Here is a 12,313-nt window from a genome sequence, read left to right as displayed (position 1 = left end):
AAAAAAAAAAAAAAAAAAAAAAAAAAAAAATACATTATTTATAAATACAAAATATAATACTTCTTATGTATAAACTTTAAAGTAGTACCTTTGTATTGAGAAATGGGAAGTCTCATTTGTAAGTTAAAAACCTAAAAATGTTAAAAAATGGTATTGCCTAAAGAAGAAAGTTGAGCTCATGAATACAATGACTGGGGAACCTAAAGGGATAAAAATGGGGTGGAAGCTGGGCACTGGTGGAATACATCTGTAATCCTAGCTTCTCAGAAGCCTAAGATCTGAGGATGGTGGTTCAAAGCCAACCCAGGCAGAAAAGTCAATGAGATTCTTATTGCCAATTAACCACCAAAAAGCTGAAAGTGGAGCCGCGACACAAGTGGTAGAACACTAGCCTTGAGCAACAACAACAACAACAAAAAGCTGAGGGACAGTGCCTAGATCCTGAATTCAAGCTGCGCATGCGCGCGCACACACACAAAGTGGATTGCTTTAGGGGCTGGGAAGGTAGCTCAGTAGAAGAGCTCTTGCCTTGCATGCATGAGGCCCTGGGTTCGATTCGAAGAGCTCTTGCCTTGCATGCATGAGGCCCTGGGTTCGATTCCTCAGCACCACATAAGCAAAAAGAAAAAAGCCGGAAGTGGCGCTGTGGCTCAAGTGGTAGAATGTTAGCCTTGAGCTGAAGAGCTGAGGGACAGTGCCCAGGCCCAGAGTTCAGGCCCCACAACTGGACCCAAAAATAAAATAAAATAAAATAAAAACAAAGTGGATTGCTGTAGAGCACACCTGTGTGTTGAGACAACACAGCCACTCTTTTTCATTCAGCTTGTTCCTGGGAAGATGCCACCTGTGCACGAGCTCAAGGCTACAACACTACAGAAGCTCAGTAGATCTCTGTAGATCACTAGGCCTCCATCACCAACTCTGCCTAAGTTAAAAGTGACTTACCTGGATAAACAAATGGGGCTCCTGTCCACAGTCCCCTCACATCAACAACAGGATAGAGCACCAGGAGGATGAAGAAGGCAGAAGAGCTCAGTGTGGTGACATATGAAATGGACCTGCAAGAAGTTGAGGAAGGAGAGATTGCAGGGCTCATGAGGAACATGGCCAACATCAACATGAGAACCATCACTATTAACATGATACTGTTTTTCTATGCTTACCAAAGATTTTTGTTTATTGGAATAAAGCCTTCATTTGCAGAAACTTTTGTCAAAGCAACAGAAATAAGCCCCTATAATGGGGAAGAGAAAGATGTTAAAGTTCTATACTATAATCCCAAAGCATAATTGTGTTTCAAAGCCAAAAGTTACTTAATTTCTTAGTGACGACTGAAATGCATTTTAAGATGTGTAACTAAAATATATTCTCAGAATTCCTCTGAGGTGAAGAAGACAAATTAATTAATAAATTATAGCAAACCCCAAAAGAAAACAAAATTACAAAGTTAAAAAGCTAAAATTAAGAATTGGCCAAACTTAGAATCATGTTTTATATATAAATCTGAGGTTGTTCTTTAAAAATGTTATTTAGTTTTTCTAATAAACTTTCCCATTCAGAATCCACACTTTTTGAGGCATTCCTCATTCCAATGTATATCAAATAAAGTCCTATTTAAGGTTTTCTTCCTTGGAGCAGTGACAGAATGCATGTTTTGCATACATGAATTTCTGGCTTCCACCCCCAGCATGCATGCACACACACGCATCCTTCTAAGACTTATTCCTCTCTGATATTCAGTATAAAAAACATTTCCTATCACATCAATGGTAATGTCTACTATATGCAAGTGCTGCTGCTATTTTATTTCTTCTTAAATCTATAGAGTGAGAAAAGAAATCTTAGTGAGAAGTTACTTACTAGAATACAACACCATGCAGTGAATCTAATGAGGATGCTTTTGGTCTGATCCTTATAATACAATAATATTTTTCCTGCCTGAAGAAGAAAATAACATGACTAAAAAAAATACCAGGACATATTCTTATATCTCATTCATCCATCATCTTAATCACTCAACAATCATTTACTGGATACAAAGAGATATAATAACTTATACTTGCCTTTGATTAATGTAGACTGAGGGAGAAATATGGATTGATGAGCTGGAGTATTTGCTTAGAAAAGTAGGGATATATCGAAGAGCTACAAGCATGGATGGTCAAAGTGGAAGGGCATTCTGAGCAGAATGGAAATGCACAGAAGCATGTCCAAAAGTTACAGGCACCATAGCACCTTGTTGTGCTGAGGAGGTATAGAAGCTGTAGGGTAGGGATGTGATGTAAAGGTGGTAGGCAGTAGGCTCACTAGGTCTCATTTCATGTGAGGTCTTCCTTCTCAAAGTGATGGGGGGGGAGTATAGTTGAGATGGTGGGAGGGAAGGGATGGAAGGGGAAAAACAAAGGAGGAGGCAACAATGCTTGATAAGAAATGTACTCATTACCTTGCTCATGTAACTATAACCACTCTGTACAGTATTTCCACAATAAAAAACATTTAAAAAAATGATGGGAGCCAAGGAAAATTTCCCCTCAAGGAAAATTGCCTTTTAAGGCCATCTCACCTCTGGCCTTAAAGGTCTCAGCCTGGCAGCTGTATGGAAGAGGCATAGAGGCAGACTGGAACTGCCCATAAAAACACTAAACCAAGGTGTTGAGTGAAATCCCACTGAAATTATGGATTCATTTTTGAAGTTATAAAAGGTTAACAATAATAATAATAATTTATGGAAGTAGTTACAATTTTGAATGTATGTACTAATACTTAAAACTTCATATAAATTAAAATCCATTTAATCCTTATAAGGTGCTAGTAAGGCAAAGAGAAGTCAAGTAACATGCCTGAAGTCTTCAAGCCAGTAAGTGACAGAGTGAGATTCAAACTTTGGCAGTATAGATCCGGGTATCTTTCTCCACCTCTACTCTAGACTGGCAAAAATATGAATATACAGAAAAACAGAATATAGAATATCAAGTGCTATAAAGGCAAGATTTCTAACTTAAAAAATTCATCATCAAAATGTATATGCCTTAAATCTGTTCTAAATCAAGTAAAATTAAAAATTCCTCACTCATACAATAGCCACATTCAAGTACTCAAGAGCTATCCTTGCTAGTTGGTGCCTAATGGATAAAATGGATACTCTCATCATCATCACAGAAAAGTCTATGAATACTACTGTACATGTCTTCCCCCCCCCTAGTTTACTTCTCTCAGCAGTTTCAAACACTAATGAGAACTTTGGGAAGAAAAATAACAAAGTTATACCCAAGACACACCAAGATTAACCAGTATTGATTGTGGCATAAAATATGAATACTGAAGCCATATAGAGTTCGTTGTGATTTGAATGTCTATGTCCCTCTACAATGTATTACCTAATCACCAAGGTGATGGTACCAGAATCCTCTGGGATATGATTATTACATAACAGGCTATGCCCTCCTGAACACATTTTATGCCCTGATAGAGAGCTTGAGACAGCAAGTCTAGTATCTTTGCCCTTTCACCTTTTACTATGTAAGAACACAACACTCCTCCTTTCCAGAGAATGAGCACTCCGGTTGCCATCTTGGAAGCAGAGACTACATGCTCACATGGCAACAAACTTCCTACAACCTTGATCTTGGATTTCCTAATCTACAGAACTATGAGGAATATATTTCCACTTTTATAAATTACCTGGCCTCAGGTAATTTGTCACAGTAGCACAAACACACTAAAACAAATGCATATGAAAAATGTAGAGACAAGAAATATGGTAAGTTTCCACAGCTACCAATATCCAAACACTGCCACCTCCAGCAGAGATTTTATTTGTTCATTCATTCACCTGCTTGCTTGTTTGTGACAGTATCTCAAAAAAAACAAACAAAAAATTATTTTAAAAACCAGGCTGACCTCAAACTCAACACTCTTATACCTCAGTCTGCCAAGAATGCAGATTATAGGTGAATCAGAGGTACACCATCATACCTATCTGATGAAAACCTTTATCCAGAAACTGCTCAGCTAAAATACATCACATAATTATTTTTTAATAGAGCTGGACATTGATAGTTCATGCCTGTAATCTATTTAGGAGGCTGAAACAAGGAGGCTATTGGTTCAAGGCCGGCACAGGAAGAAAAGTCCACAAGACTCCATCTCAACAGAAGCTGAATCAGGTAGCACATACTTGTCATCTAGCTACAGTGGGAAACAAAAAACAAGAGGACTGCCAGGCACATGTAATCCTAGCTACTCAGGAGGCTGAGATCTGAGATTCATAGTTTGAAGCCAGCCTAAGCAGAAAAGTCTGTGAGACTCTTATGTCCAATTAACCACCAAAAAGACAGAACTAGAGCTATGGGTCAAGTGGTGAACAAAAACAGCTCAGGAACAGCTCCCAGGCTCTGAGTTCAAGCTCCAAGGTGGACAAAATAAAACACAAAACAAAACACACACACACACACACACACACATACACACACACACAAGGACTACAGTTGAGACATGCACTTAAATAGGAAGCAAGACATTATCTCAAAAATAAGTAGCACACATGCAAACTAGTGATGTGGCTAAGACATAGAGTTCCTGCCTAGTAAGCCTCATGAAGCGTGGAGTTCAGACTCTAGTCTACCAAAAACAATTTTTATTAATGTGATAATTGCATCTAATTGTTTGACTGTGCTGAAATCTAGGAATTTCTAGATTTGCACAATCTGCTGAACCTAAACAGAATTTTTTATACCTAAAGAGGACATACTTCTGACTGTTTTAATGAAATAGTTTTTTAATTGGTCATAAATCAATAATCACAAACTGTCAAGAAAATGCATATTGATGAAATGAACAAATACCTGAACTCCTAAAAATGCCATCATAATGGAGTTTATGGTCCCTAAGATTCCTTCCGGATCATAGGCCACCTCAGTGTGATAAAGCACCTTAATGAAAGAACAAGAAGGCAGCAATCACTAACCCCACAAATGAACAAAGGAACTCAGATTGAATGCAAATTTAAATAGATTACATATTTAGTGCTTTTTTTTTTTGTTTTATTCTGTAGTTTGCTTCTTCTATAGAACTTCATTGCCAGCATATGAGGATCACAGGTAAAATACTTCTGTAGCATGTACAGAAAATGTAGAGCCCCAGGAATAAGCCACCATCTATCAGCAGCCACTTCAACTGCAGCTATCTTAGCTAACAGTGCTGAGCCCAAAGTCCAAACAATTTTAAATACATTGCATAATGTCTCTATAATCTTATATATTCTGTTTTGGTCAGCTCCATTCTAAGCAATGATTTCTTATTTTCAAGCAAATAACATTTCAAATACATTTTGAATAAAAGTATAGCTCAGTGTTGAGCACATATTTAGCATGTACAAAGCCCATGGCTTAGTTCCTAGCATCCAAATAAACTAGAGAAAAATACAAATGTTAAAACTGTAGAAGTGTAAATGCTCCAATACAGCATCCAGACCCCCATAACCCTTTCAAGAATGAAGTGTTCATTCCTCCAACTGCTAAAAATAGAAAATAGCAAAAGCATACACCCAAATAGCTCTTCTGGATGGTCTTGGGTCAGTAACCTCTCCTCAACTGCAAAGTAGATCTGAAGTGCCACTCCCCAACAGTAACTAATCCAACAAGAACTCCCTGCTGTGTGCTCTGCACACAGAATCTGCTGCCTAGAGTTACCTGACATACAGAAACATTCTAAATGTGTGCTCATTTTATATGATGCATTCTACTTTATTATCCAAAGCAATGTTGTTTAGTGATGAATACTAAAGTTAGTAGCCATGTTTCCAAGTAAAACTTATTTCCCATAACATTCTGCTAAATGAACATACATCAAAATTGATCAGGGTTTTCCCCCTCCCTCTATCTAAACTTCCTTTTCTAAGTAAAAGTCAGTCTCACTCACAGTGGAGGATGGGTGTTGGTAAAGATGATCATGTCCCAAAAGCAAGCGGTCAATGTAGCCAGCAGCTCCTCCAGTGCAATTTGAATACTTCCCCAAGTCTCCAATGCCTCCAGGGCCAAGATACCCACTAGGAAAATAAAGAACATATTAATGGCCCAACCCAAAGAACCTCAAACATACACAAATTAAAAATAAAACACACTAGGACATGATAAATTATACAGGTCTCCAGGCATCACACAGAGAGATCAAATGAGGATATTCTTAGGAGAGGTTTACAGATGCGCAACCGCTATGGGCAACTGACCATATAAAATAATATTTATCAAAATGTGCTCTAGGAAATGGAAACAATAGGTTTTCTTTTTCTTTGTTGCTGTTTTTTCTTTTTTCTTGTCTTTGGGAGTGTTAAGTGGATGATACAAAAATGGTGGGACAATAGTGGTGCTGTGGCTCAAGCGCTAGAGTGCTCGCCATGAGCTGAAGAGCTGAGGGAAAGCGCCCAAGCCCAGAGTTCAAGCCCCACAACCGACCAAAAAAAAAAGTTAAAAAAAAAATGGTGGACAAAGGGTAAAAACATGCAGTAGTGATACTCACTGGATAATATGTTGAAAATGAACTCCAAAACTTGTGGGTGGGTACAAGAGGGAAAAACTGGGAGAAAGCTAAGGAAAACATAACATTGTCCAAAAAGATAGGCATTCTTATATAAGAATGGAAAATAGATCAAACATATTGAAATTGTGTGAAAAAGCAAAAGGGAGGATGAAGGAGAGTAATAGAGGTAAGGTTGATTTGTGCATAGAAATGTAAAACTTCCTTTGTAAAATGAATACATGCCAATTAAAAACCTTAGTTAAAAATAAGAAAAAAAAATATGTACTCTATCTGTAACCTCTCTGTACATCAGCTTTACAGTAACAATTTGAAAAATTCAAATATATGTATTACTGTCAACAATTTAGATTAGAATTAGTATATTTTAACAATTTAAAATAAAGAAAAAATAAATTAAAGAAAACTTTCTGACAAAAAAAAATCCCTCTGGCTCCTTTCACTCTCATGACTGCAATTTCTCCTTCATTAGTAAGACAAGAGGCCCAATTTATACTCAGATTGACTCAGACAATACCAAACTCTTCTCCCAATGCAAAGGACACCACAAAGAAAAAGAATAAAAGGAGAAATCTGAATGAAGGCTTTAGACTCCTCATAATCTCTGACTTGGCAGAAAGAGACATGCAAAAGGAATTACATGTCTAAGGTTCACTTACATGGGGCACCCAGGGACAGGTAATAAGAAGGTTATTCCCAGCCAAACACTTTCCAATATCAGAATGAAAAGCCACTGAGGCCAGCTAGAAGTAATGTCTTGAAGAGAAGAGTAAGTTCTCTCCTGAGTTAGGGGCATGGAAAAAAATACATAAATTAAATGCAAACAAAATGGGACTAAAATTCAGTATATTGGTTAGAAAATACCCAGTGATTATTTTGTTAAAATTTATCATTGTAATTCAAAAATTTATATGGTTTGTATGATATCTGATTTCTATTTTACAAAATACTGTAGCAAAATTTAGAAAGAAAACAAACTAGAAGTTATAAACCAGAAAATATTAAAATATTAATATTAATGGCACACACCTATAATTCTAGTACTTAGAATGCTGAGATCTGAAGATCACAGCTCGAAAACAGCCCAGACAGGAAATTCATCTTTCCAACTAACCATCAAAAAGCCAAAAGTGAAGCTGTGGGTCAAGTGGTAGAGTGCTAGCTTTGAGCAAGAAAACTCATGAATAGTGCCCAGGTCCTGTGTTAAAAGCATAGGACAAGCACAAAAAGAAAAGGAAACTACAGTATTACATTCAGAACTGAAAAAATTCTGGTAACTTTATAGTCAATTTTTTCCTCTCTCATTTTTACAAAACATAATTTCTCACCAAGGCATAATTTTCAGGTACAGGTTTAGCAAAGAGGAGCTCCAACACAGCAACCACAAAATAAGTCATTCCCAACCTTTGTAGAACACCAGGAATTCTCATCTTATCCCATGATACTGCAGAAGATACAGTTAGGTAAGGCATTAGACATCACTTCACATCTTATTCCAAGGCAATACATTGTTTGAAGGGTAACAAATACTTATATTACACACAAATGTAGTTGTTACTTTATATCTTTGGAGATGGAAATAAACATGGTCAGGAGACAAGGATGAAACCCAGGTTTAAAGAACAGATCCATCCCACTCTCCAATAAGGAGACTAAAAGTAAAAGTATCTTTCTCAGGTATGGAGATAAGACAAGGACATTATCCCCTACTTCCCCTGAATTCCATTTCCTGGCCTCTTCCTCTTCCTCTCAGGAATATAGACACAATCAACAACATGCCCACCAGCAACTTGTAAACCAACACAAGTCGCCAACTCATTCACTTTGCTCTACAGGCTACACAACTGCATCACTAAAAATAGATAATACTCTAGCAAACCCTACAAAGAAATCTACAGGGACAATGGCTCATTTTCTGAGAAATCTATCAAATCCAACTTTTTTTTTTTTTGTCGGTCGTGGGGCTTGAACTCTGGGCTTGGGTGCTAATTTTGCGCTCTTCAGCTCAAGGTAAGTGCTCTACCACTTGAGCCACAGCACCACTTCCGGTTTTCTAGTGGTTTATTGGAGATAAAGAGTCTCATGAACTTTTCTGCCCGGGCTGGCTTTGAACTGTGATCCTCAGATCTCAGCCTCTTCAGTAGCTAGGATTACAGGCATGAGCCACTGGCGCTCGGCTCAGATCCAACTTTATATGCCACAAGTAGAAGTGACTATTTTTTTCTTCTTAGTGCCTTAAATATTTAGTCAAAGCAGGTTTTCTCAAAAGATCCTCTTTTGTCAATGACAGAGTAAGCCTGACTGACTTCCTTAATCCTAATACTGTTACAAAGCATTTACATCCTTCTCTCAACTGTCCTGACTCACTGCCTACAATTTAAATAGTGACAAATATCCTTTCCAGCAATATAGCTGGCATAAAGGTAATAAAAGAAGTGAATTTTTAAACTACTAGCCAACTTAGAAAGGTCAATGAAACCAAAATGTCGAGAGAGAAAGGTCTCAGAACAAGGTGATTTGGCCAAGTATGCTCTCTCTGAGACATGTACATGTCTCAGAAAAAAAAAAAAAATTCAACCTCTCTAGGCCTGATTTTTCTTTCATACCACAGGGAAAGTCTGAATAGTCACAGAGGCTCTTCCCAGTTCTAAAATTCTAAGGCAATAAAATAATGCCCCAAATCATTGAGCTAATACTTGGACATAATGCACAAGCATTTCTAATAATAGAGGATTTACATTTCTTTCAAATTATAACAAACTGTGCCTGGGGTATAATTCAATGGCAGAGGGTTTAACATGTGCAAAGTTCTAGCTTTTGTCTCAAGTATCTACACACACACACACACACACACACACACATGGAGTATTTTACAGATTTCAATCTGATTATAAACTAACAAAGAGTGGAAATACTTACAGGGACCAAGGCAATAATTGGGGTTCACAATGAAAATTCCTATGCAAATTAATAGGAAACTCCTCCATGTAATTTTCCCCAGCAATCTGAGTTTTGAACATCCCCGTTGCAATATAGTAGTCATTGATAGAAAAACTGAAGATCCCATAATAAATACAAACCTAAAAAAGAAAGCAATTAGTTAGGTGACTATTACAAATATTTTATCTTTAATATCTTATAATTATCCACATAAAGTTACCTATTTACTGCAATAAAATGAAGTAGGGATTACAGCATACTTTTTTTAGGCCTGAGGGATTTGACAATACATCTCTGAGTCATGTCTTAAGAGGAAGTTCTTTAGTATTAAATGAAATTTCCAAGGATAACCTTCCCAAACAGTTGTCAATGAGAAGTTATAAACATACCACACAGAATGTAACATACAATGTAACAACAGCAATCCAGAGAACAATAAACTATAAATTGGCAGAGGCCTGGGAAGTAGAGAATATAGCACATTAAGTAGGGAATATTTGGGAGCTTGAGAGTTAAGAACTGAGAACCTTAAAGTCATCACAGGAGTTTGTAATCAGAACTGCAAGCATACTTTCATGTGCAGGGTTTGGAGACACCATACTCCCAAGGAGCTAAGCACCCAACCAAATTCAGTCTCCAAAAATCACCAATAAAAGTAAGGCTGGAAGTATATGTAAGTGTATCTGAAGTAGTAGAGCACCAGCAAGCAAGAAAGCTAAGTGAGTGCAAGGCATTTAGTTGAAATCTCAAACCAGGAAAAGAGAGAGGAGAGGGAGGGAGGAAGGGAAGGAAGGGAAGGAAGGAAAGAAAGAAGGAAGGAAGGAAGGAAAGAAGGAAGGAGGGAAGAAGGGAGGGAGGAAGAGAGGGAAGGAGGGAGGGAAGGAGGGAAGGAGAGAGGAAAGAGAAAAGAAAGGGGAAAATGAAGTGCATCTTTTTTCTTTTTTTTTTCTTTTTCCTTTTTTTTCTTTTGGTAGGTCATGAGGCTTGAACTCTGCCTGGGTGCTGTCCCTGAGCTCTTTTACTAAAGGCTTGCACTCTACCACAGCTCCACTTGCGGTTTTCTGGTGGTTAAATGGAAATGAGTCACATGGACTTTCCTGCCTTGGCTGGCATCAAGCCACGATCTTCAGATCTCAGCCTCCTGCGCAGCTAGGATCATAGGCATGAGCCACTGGCACCCAGCTTCCTTAAAGTTTTTAACACTCAAACTTCATTCAGCCACCAGCAATTCATCAATTAGCTCCCAGTGTTCCTACAATATTGGCTATAGCTGCTGGCTTCTGTTCTTAGTAAGATGTGATTCTGTTTCTGCCTGTCTCTCCAATTTTAGGGGTAGGAGTTAACCCTATTACCACAATTCTTCATGGATCCAAGAATTGTTAAGTTTGTTCAGATTTTTCTTATTGTGACTTTACATGTTGGACATGTAAACATGTTTACTGAAGTTAGACATCTGTATTTTAAAGTACTCCATAGTCAGTTTTGTTCTTTTTTTTTTTTTTTTTGGTCAGTCATGGGGCTTAAACTCAGAGCCTGGGCACTGTCCCTGAGCTCTTTCTGCTCAAGGCTACTACTAAGCCACAGCACCATTTCTGTCAGTTTTGTTCTTTTTTTTTTTTTTAATTTTATTTTATTTGTGAACATGCTGTACAGAGGAGTTACAATTACATGGGCAGGATAATGCGTACATTTCTTACCAAGCATTGCAGCCTCCTCCTTTGTTTACCCTTCACATCCCTTCCCAGCCTCCCCCCTCCCCCCCAATCCCAATCCTTCTCCTTCCCCCCCCCTTCCCCCCCCATCAGTTTTGTTCTTAAAGAGAGGTTGTTTATTAATAATTGTTACACTGTAACTATTTACATATTCATTTTTGGCCTAGCCTCAAAGTTTCAAAAAGCAAGAACTCATCTCCAATCCACTAGAGGATATTTCCTTATATCAGTTTGCCCAAGAATAAGAATCTACTAATTGCTAAATCTTTTTCATTCTTCTCCTTTGCTTCTTTCTCCATTATTGAATTAGAATATTATTCCAGCTCTTTATCATATTGAATCTGGATCCTAATTTTTATCTTTTGTGTTTGGCCACTCTACAAGTATCTTCAGAAATACCTTCTAAAATGTAAATGTAAAAGAACAATTTTAATTACAAAAAATTTTTTTAATGCCAGGTACTGGTGGCTTATGTCACCTAGCTACTCAGGAGGCTGAGTTAGAAGGATCACACACAGTTCAAAGATAGCCCAAGCAGGAAAGCATGAAATTGTTATCTCCAATTAGCCAGCAACAACCCAGAAGGAGAGCTATGGCTCAAGTGGTAGAACAACAGCCTTGAGCAAAAAAGTTCAAAGACAGCACCGAGGCCCTGAATTCAAGTCCCAGGACCAGCACAAAAAAAAAAAAAAAGAAAAAAAGAAAAAGATTTTCCAAGCTATACTAATATGTTACAATAAAATAAATTTCAAACAAAATTAGTCAAAAGAAACAAACTCATTTCATATTAATAAATGAATAATTCAATAAGATAATTCAACTATGCAGAAAAAAACTCAAATTATTAGGCAGAAAGAAATAAGTTTATGGCAAAGATAGGCATGGTGGCTCACATCTGTAATTCTAGCTACTTTTAAGGGTAAAATCAGGAGGTTCAGGATTCAACCACCACAAGCAGAAGACCCCTTTCTTGACCTATTGCTGGGCACAGAGGAGCATGTCTGCTATGTGAGAGGCTATTGGGAAAATCATCGTTCCAGGCCAGACTGGGCATTCAAGTCTGTAAAACTGTATCTCAATTCAAGAAGCTGGGCTATAATGTGATGTCAGGAAAATGAACCCTTAGA

General features: G+C 37.6%; 1 protein-coding gene across 1 annotated transcript in view; it reads right to left on the bottom strand.

The window, feature by feature from the left end:
• Hgsnat (heparan-alpha-glucosaminide N-acetyltransferase) overlaps positions 1–12,313 on the bottom strand; it is a 51,121-nt gene that overhangs the window by 3,351 nt on the left and 35,457 nt on the right. The window contains exons 10-17 of the mRNA XM_013026670.1: positions 9,454–9,614; positions 7,863–7,978; positions 7,194–7,315; positions 5,920–6,046; positions 4,845–4,931; positions 1,861–1,938; positions 1,164–1,234; positions 946–1,058 (exon numbers count right to left, since the gene is read on the bottom strand). Coding sequence (XP_012882124.1) covers positions 946–1,058; positions 1,164–1,234; positions 1,861–1,938; positions 4,845–4,931; positions 5,920–6,046; positions 7,194–7,315; positions 7,863–7,978; positions 9,454–9,614 — 875 coding nt within the window. The remainder of the gene's footprint in view (positions 1–945; positions 1,059–1,163; positions 1,235–1,860; positions 1,939–4,844; positions 4,932–5,919; positions 6,047–7,193; positions 7,316–7,862; positions 7,979–9,453; positions 9,615–12,313) is intronic.

Source organism: Dipodomys ordii, unplaced genomic scaffold, assembly GCF_000151885.1.
Source record: "Dipodomys ordii isolate 6190 unplaced genomic scaffold, Dord_2.0 Scaffold4, whole genome shotgun sequence".
NCBI classification, from domain to species: domain Eukaryota; kingdom Metazoa; phylum Chordata; class Mammalia; order Rodentia; family Heteromyidae; genus Dipodomys; species Dipodomys ordii.
The sequence above is the reverse complement of the archived record's forward strand: the minus strand, read 5'-3'. Positions and strand labels throughout refer to the sequence as shown.